Source organism: Ornithodoros turicata, unplaced genomic scaffold, assembly GCF_037126465.1.
Source record: "Ornithodoros turicata isolate Travis unplaced genomic scaffold, ASM3712646v1 ctg00000955.1, whole genome shotgun sequence".
Lineage (NCBI taxonomy): Eukaryota > Metazoa > Arthropoda > Arachnida > Ixodida > Argasidae > Ornithodoros > Ornithodoros turicata.
The window spans coordinates 267,627-283,780 of record NW_026999426.1 but is presented as its reverse complement, the minus strand read 5'-3'; the positions used below and the strand labels follow the sequence as shown (position 1 = coordinate 283,780).

The window sequence follows — 16,154 nt, the reverse complement described above, 5'->3', positions numbered from 1 at the left end:
TTATTTATATCAATCATATTTCTGAAAAAAAATTCGCTCATACTCGATGATTCGGATTGTATTTTGCGCTGGTAAACAACAGGGGTTGTGTACTACCAAATAATGCAGCATGATTGTGTATGCACTTAAATCTCCACAAAACAGTTTTGATGACATTTACAAAGAAAAAGGTTCCGCAGAAAGTGGATTACATTTCTTGCGAACATTGCAGAGACTCTAACTTTTTGGTCATTAGTGTTTAGTTGCTAAATCTACGAAGTTTGTGCCGTCCAGCTGTCACTTTGTTGATTGAACCCTACACCCCAGCAAAAAGAAAAAAAAACAAAAAACAATTACAGTCATCCCTCTGGTCCTTTCTGTCCGCGTTACTGCCTACTGCGTATCTACTGTGTTTGTCGTCCGGATAGGAAAGCATACAGGAAAGTAGAAAGGAAACGCTCATTTGCATGAAAATCCACGCTCGACCGACGAAGTAACCCATTTCGTTCATTTCTTCGGAGATCACTAGTAAGGGCAGTAGTGCTTTCTTTCGGTAAGACGTACAAATGTGGATATAACAACTCTCATGCGACGCATTCGTATAAGTTGTCTTCATAAAGCCTCAGACGATTTTAATCCCAGTGTTGAAATTTCCCATAGGCGCAGACGATATGCAGCAGCTTCACGACTTGACTGGCGAAGAGTTCCATGAGGTCATCGACGGGGTAGAGATGTCCAGGAAGCCGATTCATATAAAGAAACTCAAGAAGGTACTCGAAGAATGGACCAGGCACGCAGGTAACTGAATGACCACCAAATTTGGGGGAAGGGATCCATTTTCTTGCACATGGTGTTGCACACACTTGCACACTCAATGATGTTATTCCCTGTAGACTCACTTTAGTGCGTGACATAACAGCGATGCGTCGGCGCTGCTGTCGTGCTTGCTAGGCAAAAATCGCGCTTTCATTGACTCACTGGGTGTTATTTCACGGCCATTACTAACGGCATGCCACAAAATGGTGTAGCTATTGCAGCTGCTACGCGGTACAGAACGGGCAACGGTTAACCAATACGGCTACTTTAGCATAAGTCATTTAAGTCATTGAAACTATGGATTACCAATGAATAGACGCGAATACAGGTTAACATCTTCATCGTAATAGGATTGACTCATTTTATATCCCCGACACTGCGGTTTTAGCGTTTTGAATTAAGTTAGATTGGATAGGTGCGAGTCTGAGTCCGGTGTCTATATGTAAAAGGTCAATTATCTTGTTATCAATGACAGCCGCCATGTTACCATGTTGCCGTTAGAGTGAAGTGTCTGTCGAGCAAAGACGTGGGTAAGAGCAACTGGGGAGCTCGACCCGTTTTGACGCATTGACCATTCTTAAATACGACGTCATAAGGCTGTTTTCCCGCCTTTGTCAGAAATTCAGAAAGAAAATCTGCTTGGTGTGTTTTTTTCATTCTGACCAGCATGAGGAAGAAGCTCACGAATCACGAATGTGTCAACGATCACTTCTGCGGATAGATTGGGCAACCTGTATAGCTGAGAGTGGCTAGTATATTATTACAATATGTCACGTCATGAATGCCACCCCAGACTGCCGTTGGCCCTAAATATATAATATATAATATATAATATATAATATATATATATATATATATATATATATATATATACAACCATATAGAAACAAAAAACAATCAATATATATATATATAGTTGAAATAAATGGGAGACAGAAGACGAAAGTAGGGGAAGTAACAAAAAAGGGGTTTATTAAAACTTAAAAATCATAAAAGTTAGGGAGGATGTCTACGTTACGGCGGAAGCTCCGCCTTCTTCGGGACTGCTCTTTTGTCCCGAAGAAGGCGGAGCTTCCGCCGTAACGTAGACATCCTCCCTAACTTTTATGATTTTTAAGTTTTAATAAACCCCTTTTTTGTTACTTCCCCTACTTTCGTCTTCTGTCTCCCATTTATTTCAACTATAATTACGTAGCCGTCCGATCCAACTCCAACTTTTCAAGATATATATATATATATATATATATATATAAGATTGTTTTGTGTTTCTTTAAAGGAGCTCTGAAAGCCATCTCAAAAATTTTCCGTTCCGAACGCGTTGTGGAAGCAGGTAACTTAACTTGATGATTAACACGAAAATTTTCTCTGTGCGCGATGTTTTTCGTAGAAAAAAAGACACTTGAACATCGCCGCGCGTGTTCCCACTCGACTCGCTCCTCCGGGTCAAACGAGGAGGAGAAAGAAAAAAACGTCATTGGTGACGTAATAAAAGTGGTGCGAAAGCGGCGACCGCGCTTCTATCCGGGTCAGTGCTGACTGGTTTTCTTTTCTTTCTTTCCGTTTTCTTTCACCCTGCTTTCTCTTTGTCAAGGGATGAATAAGGGAGGACCTCGATATTCATGGTCGTGAAACCCCCGTTCTCGAAATTCATGTTCTGTAAACAAGGAAAAGGGGAAATGCTGCTTCGTAAGATGTTATGCCGCGATTAAGAACATAACATCACGATTTAACCACTCAAATTCGGGAATTTTCTATATGTGTTAAAGTCGCCTTAGCGAACGAAAGACACATTTAGAAGCCATTTGGCTTAGCAGGGCGGCATGTTGGTTGGTTAGTTGTGTGCTTGCAATATTATGGGTGGGTTAGTCACAGTTTGCCGTTGGCAGTTTTCCGCGCGCAACATGTGCATTTTATAGTCAGCTAAAATTTACGCTAGTCACGTGTTGTTTCAGTGCACGCTGATATGTCGTCGGACGCAAACTTAACCGGCATTGTCGGTCACTATATGGTGGATAAAACTGATGCACTATATGGTGACAAAACAAATGGCGCCGAGCACGGATGAACTCAAACTTGCTTGTCTGCGTCGTCCACATTTGTAGTCTGCATCGGCCAATGCTCGTTTAGCCCGATGGTTGGTAAGTTGACCATAAATTGTGGTGGTCTTATGACACTGTTTGGCTATGTTGGTGTGTAACTCAGGCAATGAATGTTCAACTCCTGATGCCACGATGTGCCGGCAACGGCATATTGCGATAGATTTCACTGGATTGTATCTGGCAACGTATGGCCAAGAACACTCCTCCAGCCGAATAAGGTATTAACTGAATAGCTAACAAAGTTGCTAGTCAAAGTGACGGGCACTAGTGATCATAGCGAATTAGTGATATAGCGTATATTGATATAATCACATAGCGGACGGAATTAGTGGTCATAGCCATGCAGCGATCATTTCGAGGCGTGAAGTGAAGCAGCGCTTAGTGCCGCACTGCGTTTATACGTATTGCCACCAACAACACAACAAGAAACAGTCACCACGATAACGAACAGCATACAAAAAAGACACGGACAGAACAGCGTTCAACTGGCACCTGAAGTTTATTTTCATAATCCACCTACTCCGGAAGGTCGCTTTAGGGAAAGCAAGGTCAAGCGGGGAGAGGTTGACCGATTTTTGGTTGACTTCGCTCGGGGAGTTCAATGAGGAGGCCTCTACAATCTCACGGTCTAACCTTGAACAGTGTCTGTAGACCTGTCTTCGTTTACTGTATCTGATAAACCAAAGAAAAAGCAAAAGAAACGTCTTCCACCGTTGCAGCGGGGTTCCGAGTGAAAAATAACAGACGACGTTCTTCGAAACCAATCAGGGGCTCCACCTTTCTCACGTCAAAATGACGCAAGCGGCTCGACGGCTCGTTCCGGGTATTGCCACCGTTGCGCACGGTCGCGATTTTCAAAATCGAATTCTGGGATATTAATGCACCTGTTGATAGTATTACTTCGCATGGTGCATTTTAATATGCTTATTAACCACTTGGTTAAAAAAAATGCTAGTGATTAAAGTGCTTTCCTAGCTCCTTTAATGGCTTTTTTCCTGCATTATAATTCACTGGCTTGCACTGTGGCATTGAGGAATACTCAGTCACCCTCCCAGGTGTATATCGCTCGCTGAGTGACCCCAGGTTTGCCAATTCAGAACGATGCGCAGCTAGCCAGGGCTGACGAGCCGCAAACACGGCGAAACACGTGTCCTCTGGTGCTGCCGCATCGTTCCATGAGTATCTATATAATCTTATATATATATATATATATATATATATATAAGTCCCCAACGCCGCCACGCCAGCATTGGACAGCTGTTTCGGCCTTTTTGCGCTTTCATCAGCAATGCATAGGTGGGCAATGTTCGACAGAGTGGCGTCGGCAAACTTCGCGTAAACGTCGCTCAAACGTCGCCCACCTACGCATTGCTCATGAAGGCCCAATAAGGCCGAAACAGCCGTCCAATGCTCGTGTGGCGACGTTGGGGCTTATAAAATATCTTATCTTATCTTATAACATATTTATCTAATATATATATATATATATATATATATATATATATATATATATATATATATACAGGATGTCCCAGCTAAGTGCATACAAATTTCTTAAAAAAATGTATAACACTTTTTCCAAGATGAAATCAATTGCAATATAGCATATGCTAAAGGGCACTCCCCAGGAAGGCGTTAGCAAAGTCCAAACGAAATGTCTTAATTAACTTTCATTAATTAACTTGTTAATTATAAAAGCTACAAAGTTGTCCCAATGAGAACATCTGTTCCTTTCGGTCACCTGATATCGTAACCGTTTCCAGAACAAAAATCCGTTCGATAGATCGCCCGCAAAAAATTCGTGAAGGAACGCCATTTTCTTCTTTATTTTGTTCATTGCGCTTCTTAGAAGACGCGTCTTTCCTTCATACGATACACCCGGGAGGGTGACTGAGCACTCCTTAATGCCACAGTGCAAGCCAGTGATTTATAATGCAGGAAAAAAAAGCCATAAAAACAAGTAAAGAAACAAGTAAATGACACTAGACGTGTGTTTGAAATTCAAAATTACTGATTAAGAGGGCATCTCTGGCCGCAGAGAAACAGATACTCATGGTACGATGCGACAGAGGACGCGAGGGCCAGAGGACACGTGTTTCGACGTGTTTGCGGCTCGTCAGCTCTGGGTAGTTGCGCATCGTTCGGGATTGGCAAACCAGGGGTCACTCAGCGAGCGATATACACTTTGGATGCCGACTGAGCACTCCTCAATGCCACAGTGCAACCCAGTGATTTATAATGCAGGGAAAAAAAAACCATTACAGAAACAAGTAAACTACACTAGACGCATTGGAAATTAAAAATTACAGATGAAGTTGGCTTCTATGGCTGCACGCAGAGAAACAGATACTCACGGAACGATGCGACAGCACCAGAGGACATGTGTTTCGCCATGTTTGTGGCCCGTCAGCTCTGGGTACCTGCGCGTCGTTCTGAATTGGCAAACCAGGGATCGCTCAGCGAGCGATATACACCTGGGAGGGTGACTGGGCACCCCTGAATGCCACAGTGCAACCCAGTGAATTATAATGAAGGGAAAAAAGCCATTAAAGAAACAAGTAAATGACACTAAACGCATTTCAAATTAAAAATTACAGATTAAGATGGCTTCAATGGCGGCACGCAGAGAAACATATGCTCCTGGCACGATGCGACAGCACCAGAGGACACGTGTTACGCCGTGTTTGCGACTCATCAGCTCTGGGTAGCTGCGTATCGTTCTGAATTGGCAAACCAGGCGTCGCTCAGCGAGCGATATACACCTGTGAGAGTGACTGAGCGCTCCTCAATGCCACAGGGCAAGCCAGTGAATTATAATGAAGGGAAAAAAGCCGTTAAAGAAATAAGTAAGTGACACTAAAAGCATTTGCAATTAAAAATTACAGATTACGATGGCTTCAGTGGCTGCACGCACAGAAACATATAGTCATGGAACGATGCGACAGCACCAGAGGACACGTGTTTCGCCGTGTTCGCGGCTCGTCAGCTCTGGGTAGTTGCGCATCGTTCGGGATTGGCAAACCAGGGGTCCATCAACGAGCGATATACACCTGGGATGCTGACCGAGCACTCCTCAATGCCACAGTGCAACCCAGTGATATATAATGCAGGAAAAAAAAAGCCATTACAGAAACAAGTAAATGACACTGGACGTGTGTTTGCAATTCAAAATTGCAGATTACGGTGGCTTCTCTGGCTGCACGCAGAGAAAGAGATACTCATGGAACGATGCGACAGCACCAGAGGACACGTGATTCGCCGTGTTTGGGGCTCGTCAGCTCTCGGCAGCTGCGCATCGTTCGGGATTGGCAAACCAGGGGTCGCTCAGCGAGCGATATACACCTGGCAGGGTGACTGAGCACCTTTTCAATGCCACAGTGCAAGCCAGTGAATTATAATGAAGAGAAAAAAGCCATTAAAGAAACAAGTAAACTACACTAGACGTATTGGAAATTAAAAATTACAGATTAAGTTGGCTTCTATGGCTGCACGCAGAGAAACAGATACTCACGGAACGATGAGACAGCACCAGAGGACATGTGTTTCGCCATGTTTGTGGCCCGTCAGCTCTGGGTACCTGCGCGTCGTTCTGAATTGGCAAACCAGGGGTCGCTCAGCGAGCGATATACACCTGGGAGGGTGACTGGGCACTCCTGAATGCCACAGTGCAACCCAGTGAATTATAATGAAGGAAAAAAAAAGCCATTAAGGAAACAAGTAAATGACACTAAACGCATTTCAAATTAAAAATTACAGGTTAAGATGGCTTGAATGGCTGCACGCACAGAAACATATAGTCATGGAACGATGCGACAGCACCAGAGGACACGTGTTTCGCCATGTTTGACTTATTTGTGCCTTATTTGTGTGTGTGTATGTGTGCCTTATTTGTCGGGTAGGTAGTTACAAGTCATAAATATGCAGTCTGCTGTATCTTAGTCGAACACGAATATGACATAAACAGTGTTTCTGAAGTTCGAGTGGTATTCCAAAGCAACATGAGAGAACCGATGTTCTGAGAACGTGGAAGGGACAATTACAACCAAAGCCTCAAATTGCCTAAGAAATTAACGATGAAAGACTAAGGTCGCTGAAAAGGTTAGCCAGCTGTAGGACTCATTCTTCATTCCAAAGCAAATTTGGATTTACTGATAGCTGATATCTCACGTGGAAGATTTCACAGTAGAACAACAAGTATATTGGCTGCATTGGTACACACATTCACAGATCCAGCATGACAGAGAACGTGTCCATATCTTTTGCTGCTTGTATAGGGTTGTGGTTGACCCGTGAGAAAGTTTCTGTGATGCTCCAACCACTCAGAGTGGGTTATCCATTCTACTGTACCCATGCAGATGCTTTTTTTCAAGCAGCTCTGAGATGAGTGCTCAGATCTGAGCAAAAAAGTTCAAATTAGCGATCAGAAACCTGAAAACTGAATATTGTGCCGGCCGAGAAGCTGCGTAGGCCACTGGTGTGATGCTATGCTATGCTAAGCGGCAGAATGGAATGGGAACTGACCTACCTCTCGTCGAGTGAGTAGCGGAAAAACGCAGTATTTATCCTTCTTGAATCCTTGTCGGAACAAGCAAGCGAAGCAGACCTGTCTTCCACTTAGCTGTCACTGAATTGAACTACGCAAGTATACAAAGGTTCGGAGTTTTTCAGAGTCGGTATCGACAACATGTTAGGGGAAGGACACTAAAAACTATCCACAAGTCTGCTCCTTATTACGTATGTGGGACCTTCGTTATAGTTAACCTCAACGTTCCTCGCTCTAATTACCGTCAATTAGTATTACCTCTTACTCTTAATTGCCTTCAACTACTTCCATTCGATATAGTTAACCTTCATTTAGGTTTACCCTCTGATCTCCTCTTTATATCTCCACTTATACCTCTCCTTCTCTCTCCCCACACACATACAGCTTTTTCCATTCCTCCTCCTAATGCACACTCCTAATGCTTCCGGATTAAAATCAACACGTGCTTCCACGGCGTATGGATGACGATTGTGAGCATCAGCCACCAAGGCTGTGGCGCGTTCGAGGGGGGTTCATACATTAATCAATGAAGTCGCAAGCGATGCAGTGATTTTCAGAGATAATCTAATATCAAACGCAATGGTGATTGACTTCTGGCGTTTTACTACATTTCTGGTACACGTTTTGCAGGCACATTGCAAGTTCGCCCACCAACAGTGGACGAGAGATCTTCTGAGACTGCGGATGACAGAGCTGGGATGCATTCTGCCATCGACAGGAGAGACGTCGAGCAAGTGCGAAAGTATATGCAGGAAAGACCGTTTTTAAAGATGTGGCTCAATCCACATACGGATGAGTCTGCTATGCTTCTAGCTGTGAAGAAGAACGCGTTTAAAGTGTATGCCCTTCTGCGGTCGGAAAAATGTGAATTCAAGGACAATGACGAAAGCGATTGTCTTTCTTCTTTGAATAAGCTCCAAAAGTCAGAACTCGTGCGACAAGAAGATTTCGTAACCCAGTCCCAGGAATCTCACATCTATGCCCTCAAGAGCAGATCGAAGAGCCAAGCCGCTTGTGAAGGATTTGACGAAATTATCGATAACTTGTATCGTGCTCTCGACAGCAGCGACTTACTCCGGCCCGTGTTGAAAGTAGCATCAGAGGCCCCCCATTTGAGTATTCTCTTCGACTTTGAGCGAGAGCACACCCACTGCATGACGGGCCACGGCAGTGAATGCTGCGGGGTAACTCTCCTAGAAAGACAACGAATCTTTGTGGGAGCCAAGGGGCTCCGCGGGGGACCAACGCAAGCCACGAATGATCGCACAAATGAAGTCGCAGGGATCATGGTCCACGGGCTATGTCATTTGGCTCTTTTTCTGGTATACAAAAATAGAGCAAGGCCCTACCGGCGCAGCGATAAAATCAGAAGAAAACATTACGCAAGTATCTTGGAGGACGCCAAAGGTAGAAAGGAATACTTGCATGATATCTTAAAATGGGTATTTAATGAGGAAGCCAAAAAAGAGGAAGCCAAAAAAGAGGAAGCCAAAAAAGTGGATGCCAAAGCAGAACTTATCGTTCAGGTACCTCATCTTCTTGCTCTTGATCCTACAAAAGGCGACAAAATTCTCGAGAAACAAGTCCCGAGACTCTACCAGTTCTTCAAAGAGCACGTCGTCCATGATATGGAACTGTGCACACAGAATGACTATCCCATAAAGGAAAGCGAAATAATCAGGGAGTTCAACGCAAAATTAAGGAGGGCGTCATCAACAGAGAATCTGAAGATAACATTTCAGACAAGGCTTCAGCAGAGTGTTCTTGTACGTAAGCCGTTTGTTGTCCTGGCAGCATCGAATTTGTTGTTCCTCGAAGCAATGGTTAATGACCTCGTGAGAGAACAAGATGTTCCCTATCTGTTTCTCGAAGCATCACAGTGGAAGCAGGAAACATATAACATCCTAGACAAGAACAAGTGCAGGTTCTTGCTCCTATCGTGTGAGGGCAAAACTGACCTCCAAGGCATTCTCCAGTACTCAGAAGAGCTGCATGACATCACCGGCACGAACGTCATTCTGCTGACGTCAAACACCAACCTGGAGCACTGTCGCCATGAGGTTAAAAAGATACCACTATCTGAGAGCGAAGTTGTCGAAGACATACAGTGTGCTAGTTATGAGAATGTGAGATCAGTGTGCAAGAAAGCGATTATAGAAATGTCACAGATCGCACTTCAGTCTCCCGACCACAAGTCTTATATTCACCCCATCCCAGATACGGATCGGTTTTTGGAAATTTGCTGCGAGAACACGTTTCTAACATTGTGCAGAGAAAAAGTTCTACATTTTGGCCCACAGCTGAAGGCACTTAGCGAAAATGTGAGCAAGTGCTACATTGAACAAAAGTGTCGAAGGTCCATTGAAGTGGATTTGAGAAAGATCGAAAAGCATTCTAGGCACGACGCTTTCGCTATCCTCGGGTGCGAAGAGGAAACACTTCGGTCATTTCTACCAAAACGGCATGCTGCGAAGCGAATGAGCACCTTGAACAAGTTCGAGAAATTTGTCATTCTGGACAGCGACGGTGACTACAATGATCTTGTTGACAAGGACTATTACAAGGGGGAAACAGTCCACCTGCTAGAATTCGATGATGGACGCTTCACGTGGAGAAAATCAAATGGCGCTCCAAGTCACCTTCCCATGATCGGTGAAGAAAACTGCTCAGCAATTTCTCTACTTCAAAGAAGTGAGAAAGTCATCGTTGTGTCCGGCGGCTCAGGAACGGGAAAAACCGTGTTGGCGACCTGGCTTTGCACACAAATCAAGGACTCAGACAAGCAAGCATGGGTGCTTCATGTCAGTAATTATCCGCAGGTGCAAGAGGCTATGACTATACACAGTGGACAAACTGGTGTAATTAATTTCATACCGTTCGCGAAGTTGTGTGGCGTGTCAACAAGCGGAGTAGAGTTTGAACTGTTTCAGGAAAGCGTCACTGAGGGACGTCCGTTTAACGTGTGGGTCATTTTCGACGCTCTTGACGAAATTCAGGAGACCATGCGGAAAATTATCCTTGATCTCACGAAGGTCTTGGTGGAAACCAAGCTTTCTAAGATACTGCTGTTCACACGCACTATATGTACAAATTCGATTCAAGATGAAATGCACGTGGTGTCTTTCCACATGAATCCGTTCTCAGAGGACGACCAAGAGAAATTTCTGAAGAAATACTTTGATCAAACGGCACAATCTCCATCCAATGCTGAGGCCATTTACAAAACGTTCGAAAAGATACTTCACCACGTTAAGATGAAAGACAGCTCCATTCTAGGCAATCCTCTTCTTCTCCGAATGATGGCCGAGGTGGGGCGGGGGGAAACTTCTGACCCCGATTACTGCGGTCCGGTGCAAAGTATGTTGAACTCTCATAATTGCTATCTACTGTTATCCGTGTACAGGTTGTTTGTCGAGTACAAATACCTGCGATATCGCAAAGAAAAAAAGAATGAGGATATAGGAAAAGCCGCCGCCCAAGATGATGACATGAGCTTGAAGCCGAAATTTTACGACGACTATGGTCGCCTAGCAGTCAAGGCTGTTCTCTCCCAGGACGTCCTCAAGGGACTACTAAGTGAAACTGAGTCCCGTGACTTGGAACCCAGTGGGACGCTAATGACGGACGTCAAGGAGAACAGGCTAAAACACGGTCTCATACAGGAATTGAGCAACGATGTGCCTCGCTTTGTGCATCACAGCTTCGCCGAGTTTTTCGCAGCAGATTCGCTCTTCAAGAGGCTACAAAAGGTGGATGCTAGAAGCCGTGAAGGTATGGCACGTATTGTCTCCAGGTTGTATGGAGAATCTAGCTATGAGGGCATGTTGAGTTTCTTGGATGGTCTAGCAGCAGAGCGACACATAGTACACAGCAGTATTATGAATAACGACCTAGAGAGCTTTAGAGAAGCTCTAGAAAATGATTGCTCTCTAGACAGCTTCGAAAGAACGGCTCTGCACGTCGCTGCGCTGCACGCTGATCACGCTATCTTAAACCATATTCACGTCAATGAAGCGCTGACACAGAAAGATATGATAGGTATGACACCTCTCATGTACGCTGATCAGATTCAATCCTGGGACAGATTAGACGCCTTCTGCGCTCGTGCTGGCGGTTTTCCTGTCAATTGGTTTGAACAACTACCGGCGGTGCTCGTGAACCTCACCTCTCAACGAAGTCTTGATAGTTCATTTGTATACGACCTCATTTGCAAGCGGCGTAAGGGACTATTATCTGTGCTGCTTAGAGAGTTTTGCAAAATTAAGATATATTCCAGTGACATCTGCATTGAGAGTGCACCACGATGCTTCATGGAAAACGTCAGCCCCGATCAGGACGTGATATATACCCCTGTAGATATTGACCGTATTATTTTTGTCGGTTTCTTTACGCCCTTATATATCAGCATCATTAATGGCGAACTTGATATTTTCCAGATGCTTCTTCCTTATTCCTCACTAAACTTTAATGACATGCTTGGCAAAACAGCGCCCAGTGAATGCGTTGCCTACGGTCGTACGGACATGCTGAAGCATCTACTCCCTTTAACACCTGTATTACAGTACCGCGATGTATGTCTGAGTAAACCTGATACTGTAGACGTTCTACTCCCACATTTGTTGGCCGAATTCGCTATTAAGAAGGGCCTCTTGCACAACAGCATTGATATGGGACACAATGGAGTAACGAAAGCTATTCTCCCTCACACTGATGCAAGTGATCGCAATATGCATCTAGGCAAAACGGCTTTACAAGTAAGCGTGCGCTCCGGTTACTTGGATACGGTGAAACTTATGCTGCCTTACTCTGATGTTCATGGAATTGACATGCACGACGTAGCTCCACTTCTCATGGATGTTGACGACAGTGATTCACTGCCGAGACGGGCAGTACATAGGATACTGCAGTTTGAGGACGTGGTAGACAAAAAGGGGAGTAATGCCGCATTTGCCATTGCGCAACTCTTCATTCTTCATTCGACCATGGTCTCTCTTAACATTGACGCCAAAACAATTCTGCGGATTGGCATCAAGTGTAGAAACCCCCTTGCCACTTTCAAACTGTTTCTTCCTCATCTGTAAGGCACATCCCGTGCTATAAGACAACAAATATCAGCCCATTATCCTTTAACGGATGGACAGCAGGATATCCTAAAGTATCTCATTTCTTACACTCCGATTAACACTCTAGGTGAGGATGAATATACACCACTCGTTACCTGCTGCCGTAACGGACACTTCACATTGGCGAAGCTTCTCCTTCCTCTTACACTAGTTGACAGACTTCAAAGCAAACCATTGTTTCATAGTGTGCTCGAAAGCAAGTGTCATATCGTAGAGATGCTTCTCCCTCACTCCTTGAAACATCGTAGCGACAGTGTGTTGCTAACTGCCGTCGCTTTGAGAGGAGTGGGTGAGATGAAGTTGCTTCTCCCTCATGTTGATGTGAACGCTCGTACAAAGAGGAAAAGGACAGCGTGGCATAAAAGTGTGCGCCGAGGTGACTGGCCATGCGTACAGCTCTTTCTGCCGTACACAGACAGACATGAGAGTGACATGAGTATAAACATGGCGCTGCTGTTGAATGCTAGCAAAGAGTCGAAAACCAGTCGCAAATCGTTGAAGGTAAAATATAAGCACACTGGGGAAATGAACGATGGAGATGTCAAAATATTTAAGCTGCTTCTCTTCCACTCGAGCTTCAACATTGCGGACGCAGATCGGGCCCTCCCACTTGACGGGAGCGTCTCAGACATTGACATGATGGAGTTATTCTGCCCACATCGGTTGCTGAAAAAGCTATTCCTTCCACATTCGCCACTCACGACTTGTGGTATAAGTGTGGCAGAGTTCATCGAGTTGGTTGCAAGAACTGAGAGGGAGGATGTACTGAAGTATCTCATTTCCTTGACCCCAATTAACACTTCTGACGAAAACAGACTAACACCACTGGATTACTGCAGCCGTAATGGGCGCCTGACAGCGGCGAAGCTTCTTCTTCCTCTTACACTAGTTGACGAACATCAAAGCGAACCATTGTTTGAGAGTGTGCTCGAAAGCCAGTGTCATATCGTAGAGATGCGTCTCCCTCACTCCTTGAAACATAGTAGCAACAGTGTGTTGCTAACTGCCGTCGCTTTGAGAGGAGTGGGTGAGATGAAGTTGCTTCTCCCTCATGTTGATGTGAACGCTCGTACAGAAAGGAAAAGGACAGCGTGGCATGGAAGTGTGCGCCGAGGTGACTGGACATCGGTGCACCTCCTTCTACCTTATGCAAACGCACGTGATAGCGACATCAGTCAGAACAGACCCTTATTGTTGGGTGCCTGCAAAACGTCGAAAGAGCAAGAGGAAGACGTGGAAGATGAAAATGAAGGTGAAGAAGGAGATGAGGACGAGGAGGAGGGAGAGCTAGGAGAAGAAGTGGAAGAAGGTGGTGATTATGATGATGATTATGATGATGACGATGCTGATGATGATGACGACGATGATGAAGATGATGATGATGAAGACGATGATGATGATGAGAATGTGGAAATGCGCGATCAACGTATGAAACTATTACAGCTGCTTATCCTCCACTCGGACTTCCATATTATTGATGCGGATCGGGCTCTGCCACTCGACGGGAGAATCAAAAACATTCACATGATGAAGTTACTACTACCGCATTCAAAGAGGAACGAACCTCTCCCTGTGGACGTGCTGCCTCGCATTAACCCTTAATGCTGGCAACATCGATGTCCTGAAGCTCCTTCTGGGCCATTCACTTTTTTTTTAACACCACAGTGATCGCAGATGTTCCACCAAGCTCTACCTGTGCGTTTTGCCTTTCTTTCTGTCGTCGTACCAGGCTGCTAAATCCTCACGCTCTAACCGTCATCATCTACTCTCCTAATCAATCTCCCCATTTTTGTACCGCGGTGCCGTTATCGGTTGATATTCATTTTTACTTTGTAGTCTGTACTTCTCCTATGGTGGCACCCTATTCATGACTTTTTATGTGGCATCTCGCAGTCGACATTAATGTGTATACAATTAACTCAGTCTATATGTTCTGCACCGCGCTGTCGAACGGAATGGAATCCACGTGCGACGAAATGACACTTCCAGGTGACATGCCATATGTTCATACCATCTATCCATCTGAGGACCACACTTCATTATAAAATGACATCATACGCATTACTAATAGCATTAACAATAATATAATGCTCGTAATAATATTGCGAGTGTATTCGCGTTTGTTTGTAGACCACACATTCAGTGTTATCATTTTTCAGCAATAAATAATTCCAGCAGCTGAGTTGTCTTGCTGACGTGCCTTTTTAAGAAGATTAGACATTGGTCAAGAGAGAACTGATGTTCTGAGGCTGGAACAACGTAGAAAGGACAAATACTCTCTTGTTCTCTCTTGTTCAACGGTTGCCGCTTGCGTCGATCCCGTCGTATGAATGGGTATATGAGTGAGAAAAATGTAAGAGTGAAAGAAAGATTAAGTGAGAGAGACTTTCTGGTTGTCCCTTCAGTAGATGCGCCCTTGGAAGTCGCTGATGAGGCGTGTTAGCTTAGCTCAATTGGTAGAGCCCTGGACCGGTAATCCAGAGGATGTGGGATTGAGTCCTACAGCTGGCTATCGTTTTGAGTGACTTCCATCTTTCGTGCTTGCGAGCTTTCCAGAACCTTAGATATCGATCATCATAGAACATTTCTGTAACGGGAATCTACGAGAAAAAAAGTCATTTTATTTTGATTATGTTCAGATGGGTTTTTCTTCATGACTATAGAAGTAATGCAGATCCATAGAGTGATCCAGTGACCCAAATGTGATGAAATGTTTGTACAAATTTGGCAAGCCAAAATAGCCACGCCTGTACCTTGACCTGAACCGTACCGTAACGTAGGGTACCGTACCTTGGACCGTACCGAACTTGACCACGATCTACACACAGGTGTCCTTCTGCTGTATTTGCCTATAGACAGCTACGGCAAAATTAACCTCTCAAGAGTACAAAATAAATAAATAAATAAAGTACATGAAATTATAATCGAAGATACTCGGAAATCACGAATGTTACTGCCTACAGATGCAGGGTGTTTCTTCTTATGGCAAAATTTTATGACAAAAAGGCTTTTCTGTAAGCTGTGAATGGGAGCACTAATGCCATTACAGCTGGCGGAGTACGCGCACAGGTGGACGTCCTAAAAATGGTGACACTTTCATGACGCGTTGCGAGCGTCACTTTTTCGCAAAAAAAAAGAAAAAAGTGACGCTTCGCTCAAGTGTCACTTTCAGCCGCTTTCTGTTGCTTTTTGAAGCATGTGTCACGAGAGCTCTCACGCCAGGTGCCACGAGCAAGGTCACACGCTCTAGAAGCAGAGCTTCCTCGCATAGCACACCGAAGGCCAACCGTGGTACAGAATTTAACACTGCTGAGTAGCTGAAAACGGGACGCGCAAGCCATTTTGGGACACTTATGTAGTTACGTATCGGTCGTTGCGGTAAGTATCGGTAGTTAAGTATCCATCGTTTCGGTAAGTATCGGTAGTTAAGTACCAGTCGTATCGGTCGTTTTTCCAGTGGTAGAAACCGTCCGATAATTGTGAAATTTATCTCTACTAAAACCGAAGACAATATACTATCACAGAGTTCACACTTCCGTAACACCAGTATCACTGTGTCGCAGGATTACGCGTTATCTACTCGACTCGCAAGGC

The 16,154-nt window shown here is 44.6% G+C and overlaps 1 protein-coding gene across 2 annotated transcripts in view; it reads left to right on the top strand.

Annotated features, from left to right (window-relative positions):
- The window catches only part of LOC135375913 (uncharacterized), a 28,840-nt gene extending 14,098 nt beyond the window's left edge, over positions 1-14,742 (top strand). Inside the window, exons 10-11 of one of the 2 annotated variants that reach the window (XM_064608549.1) lie at positions 640-777; positions 8,068-14,742. In XM_064608549.1, the coding sequence (XP_064464619.1) occupies positions 640-777; positions 8,068-12,518 (4,589 nt within the window). In that variant the 3' untranslated portion in view covers positions 12,519-14,742. Of the gene's footprint in view, positions 1-639; positions 778-2,848; positions 2,934-8,067 lie in introns of those variants that run through there. The other variant, XM_064608550.1, reaches the window with a different exon arrangement.
- The last annotated feature ends 1,412 nt before the right edge of the window (positions 14,743-16,154 follow it).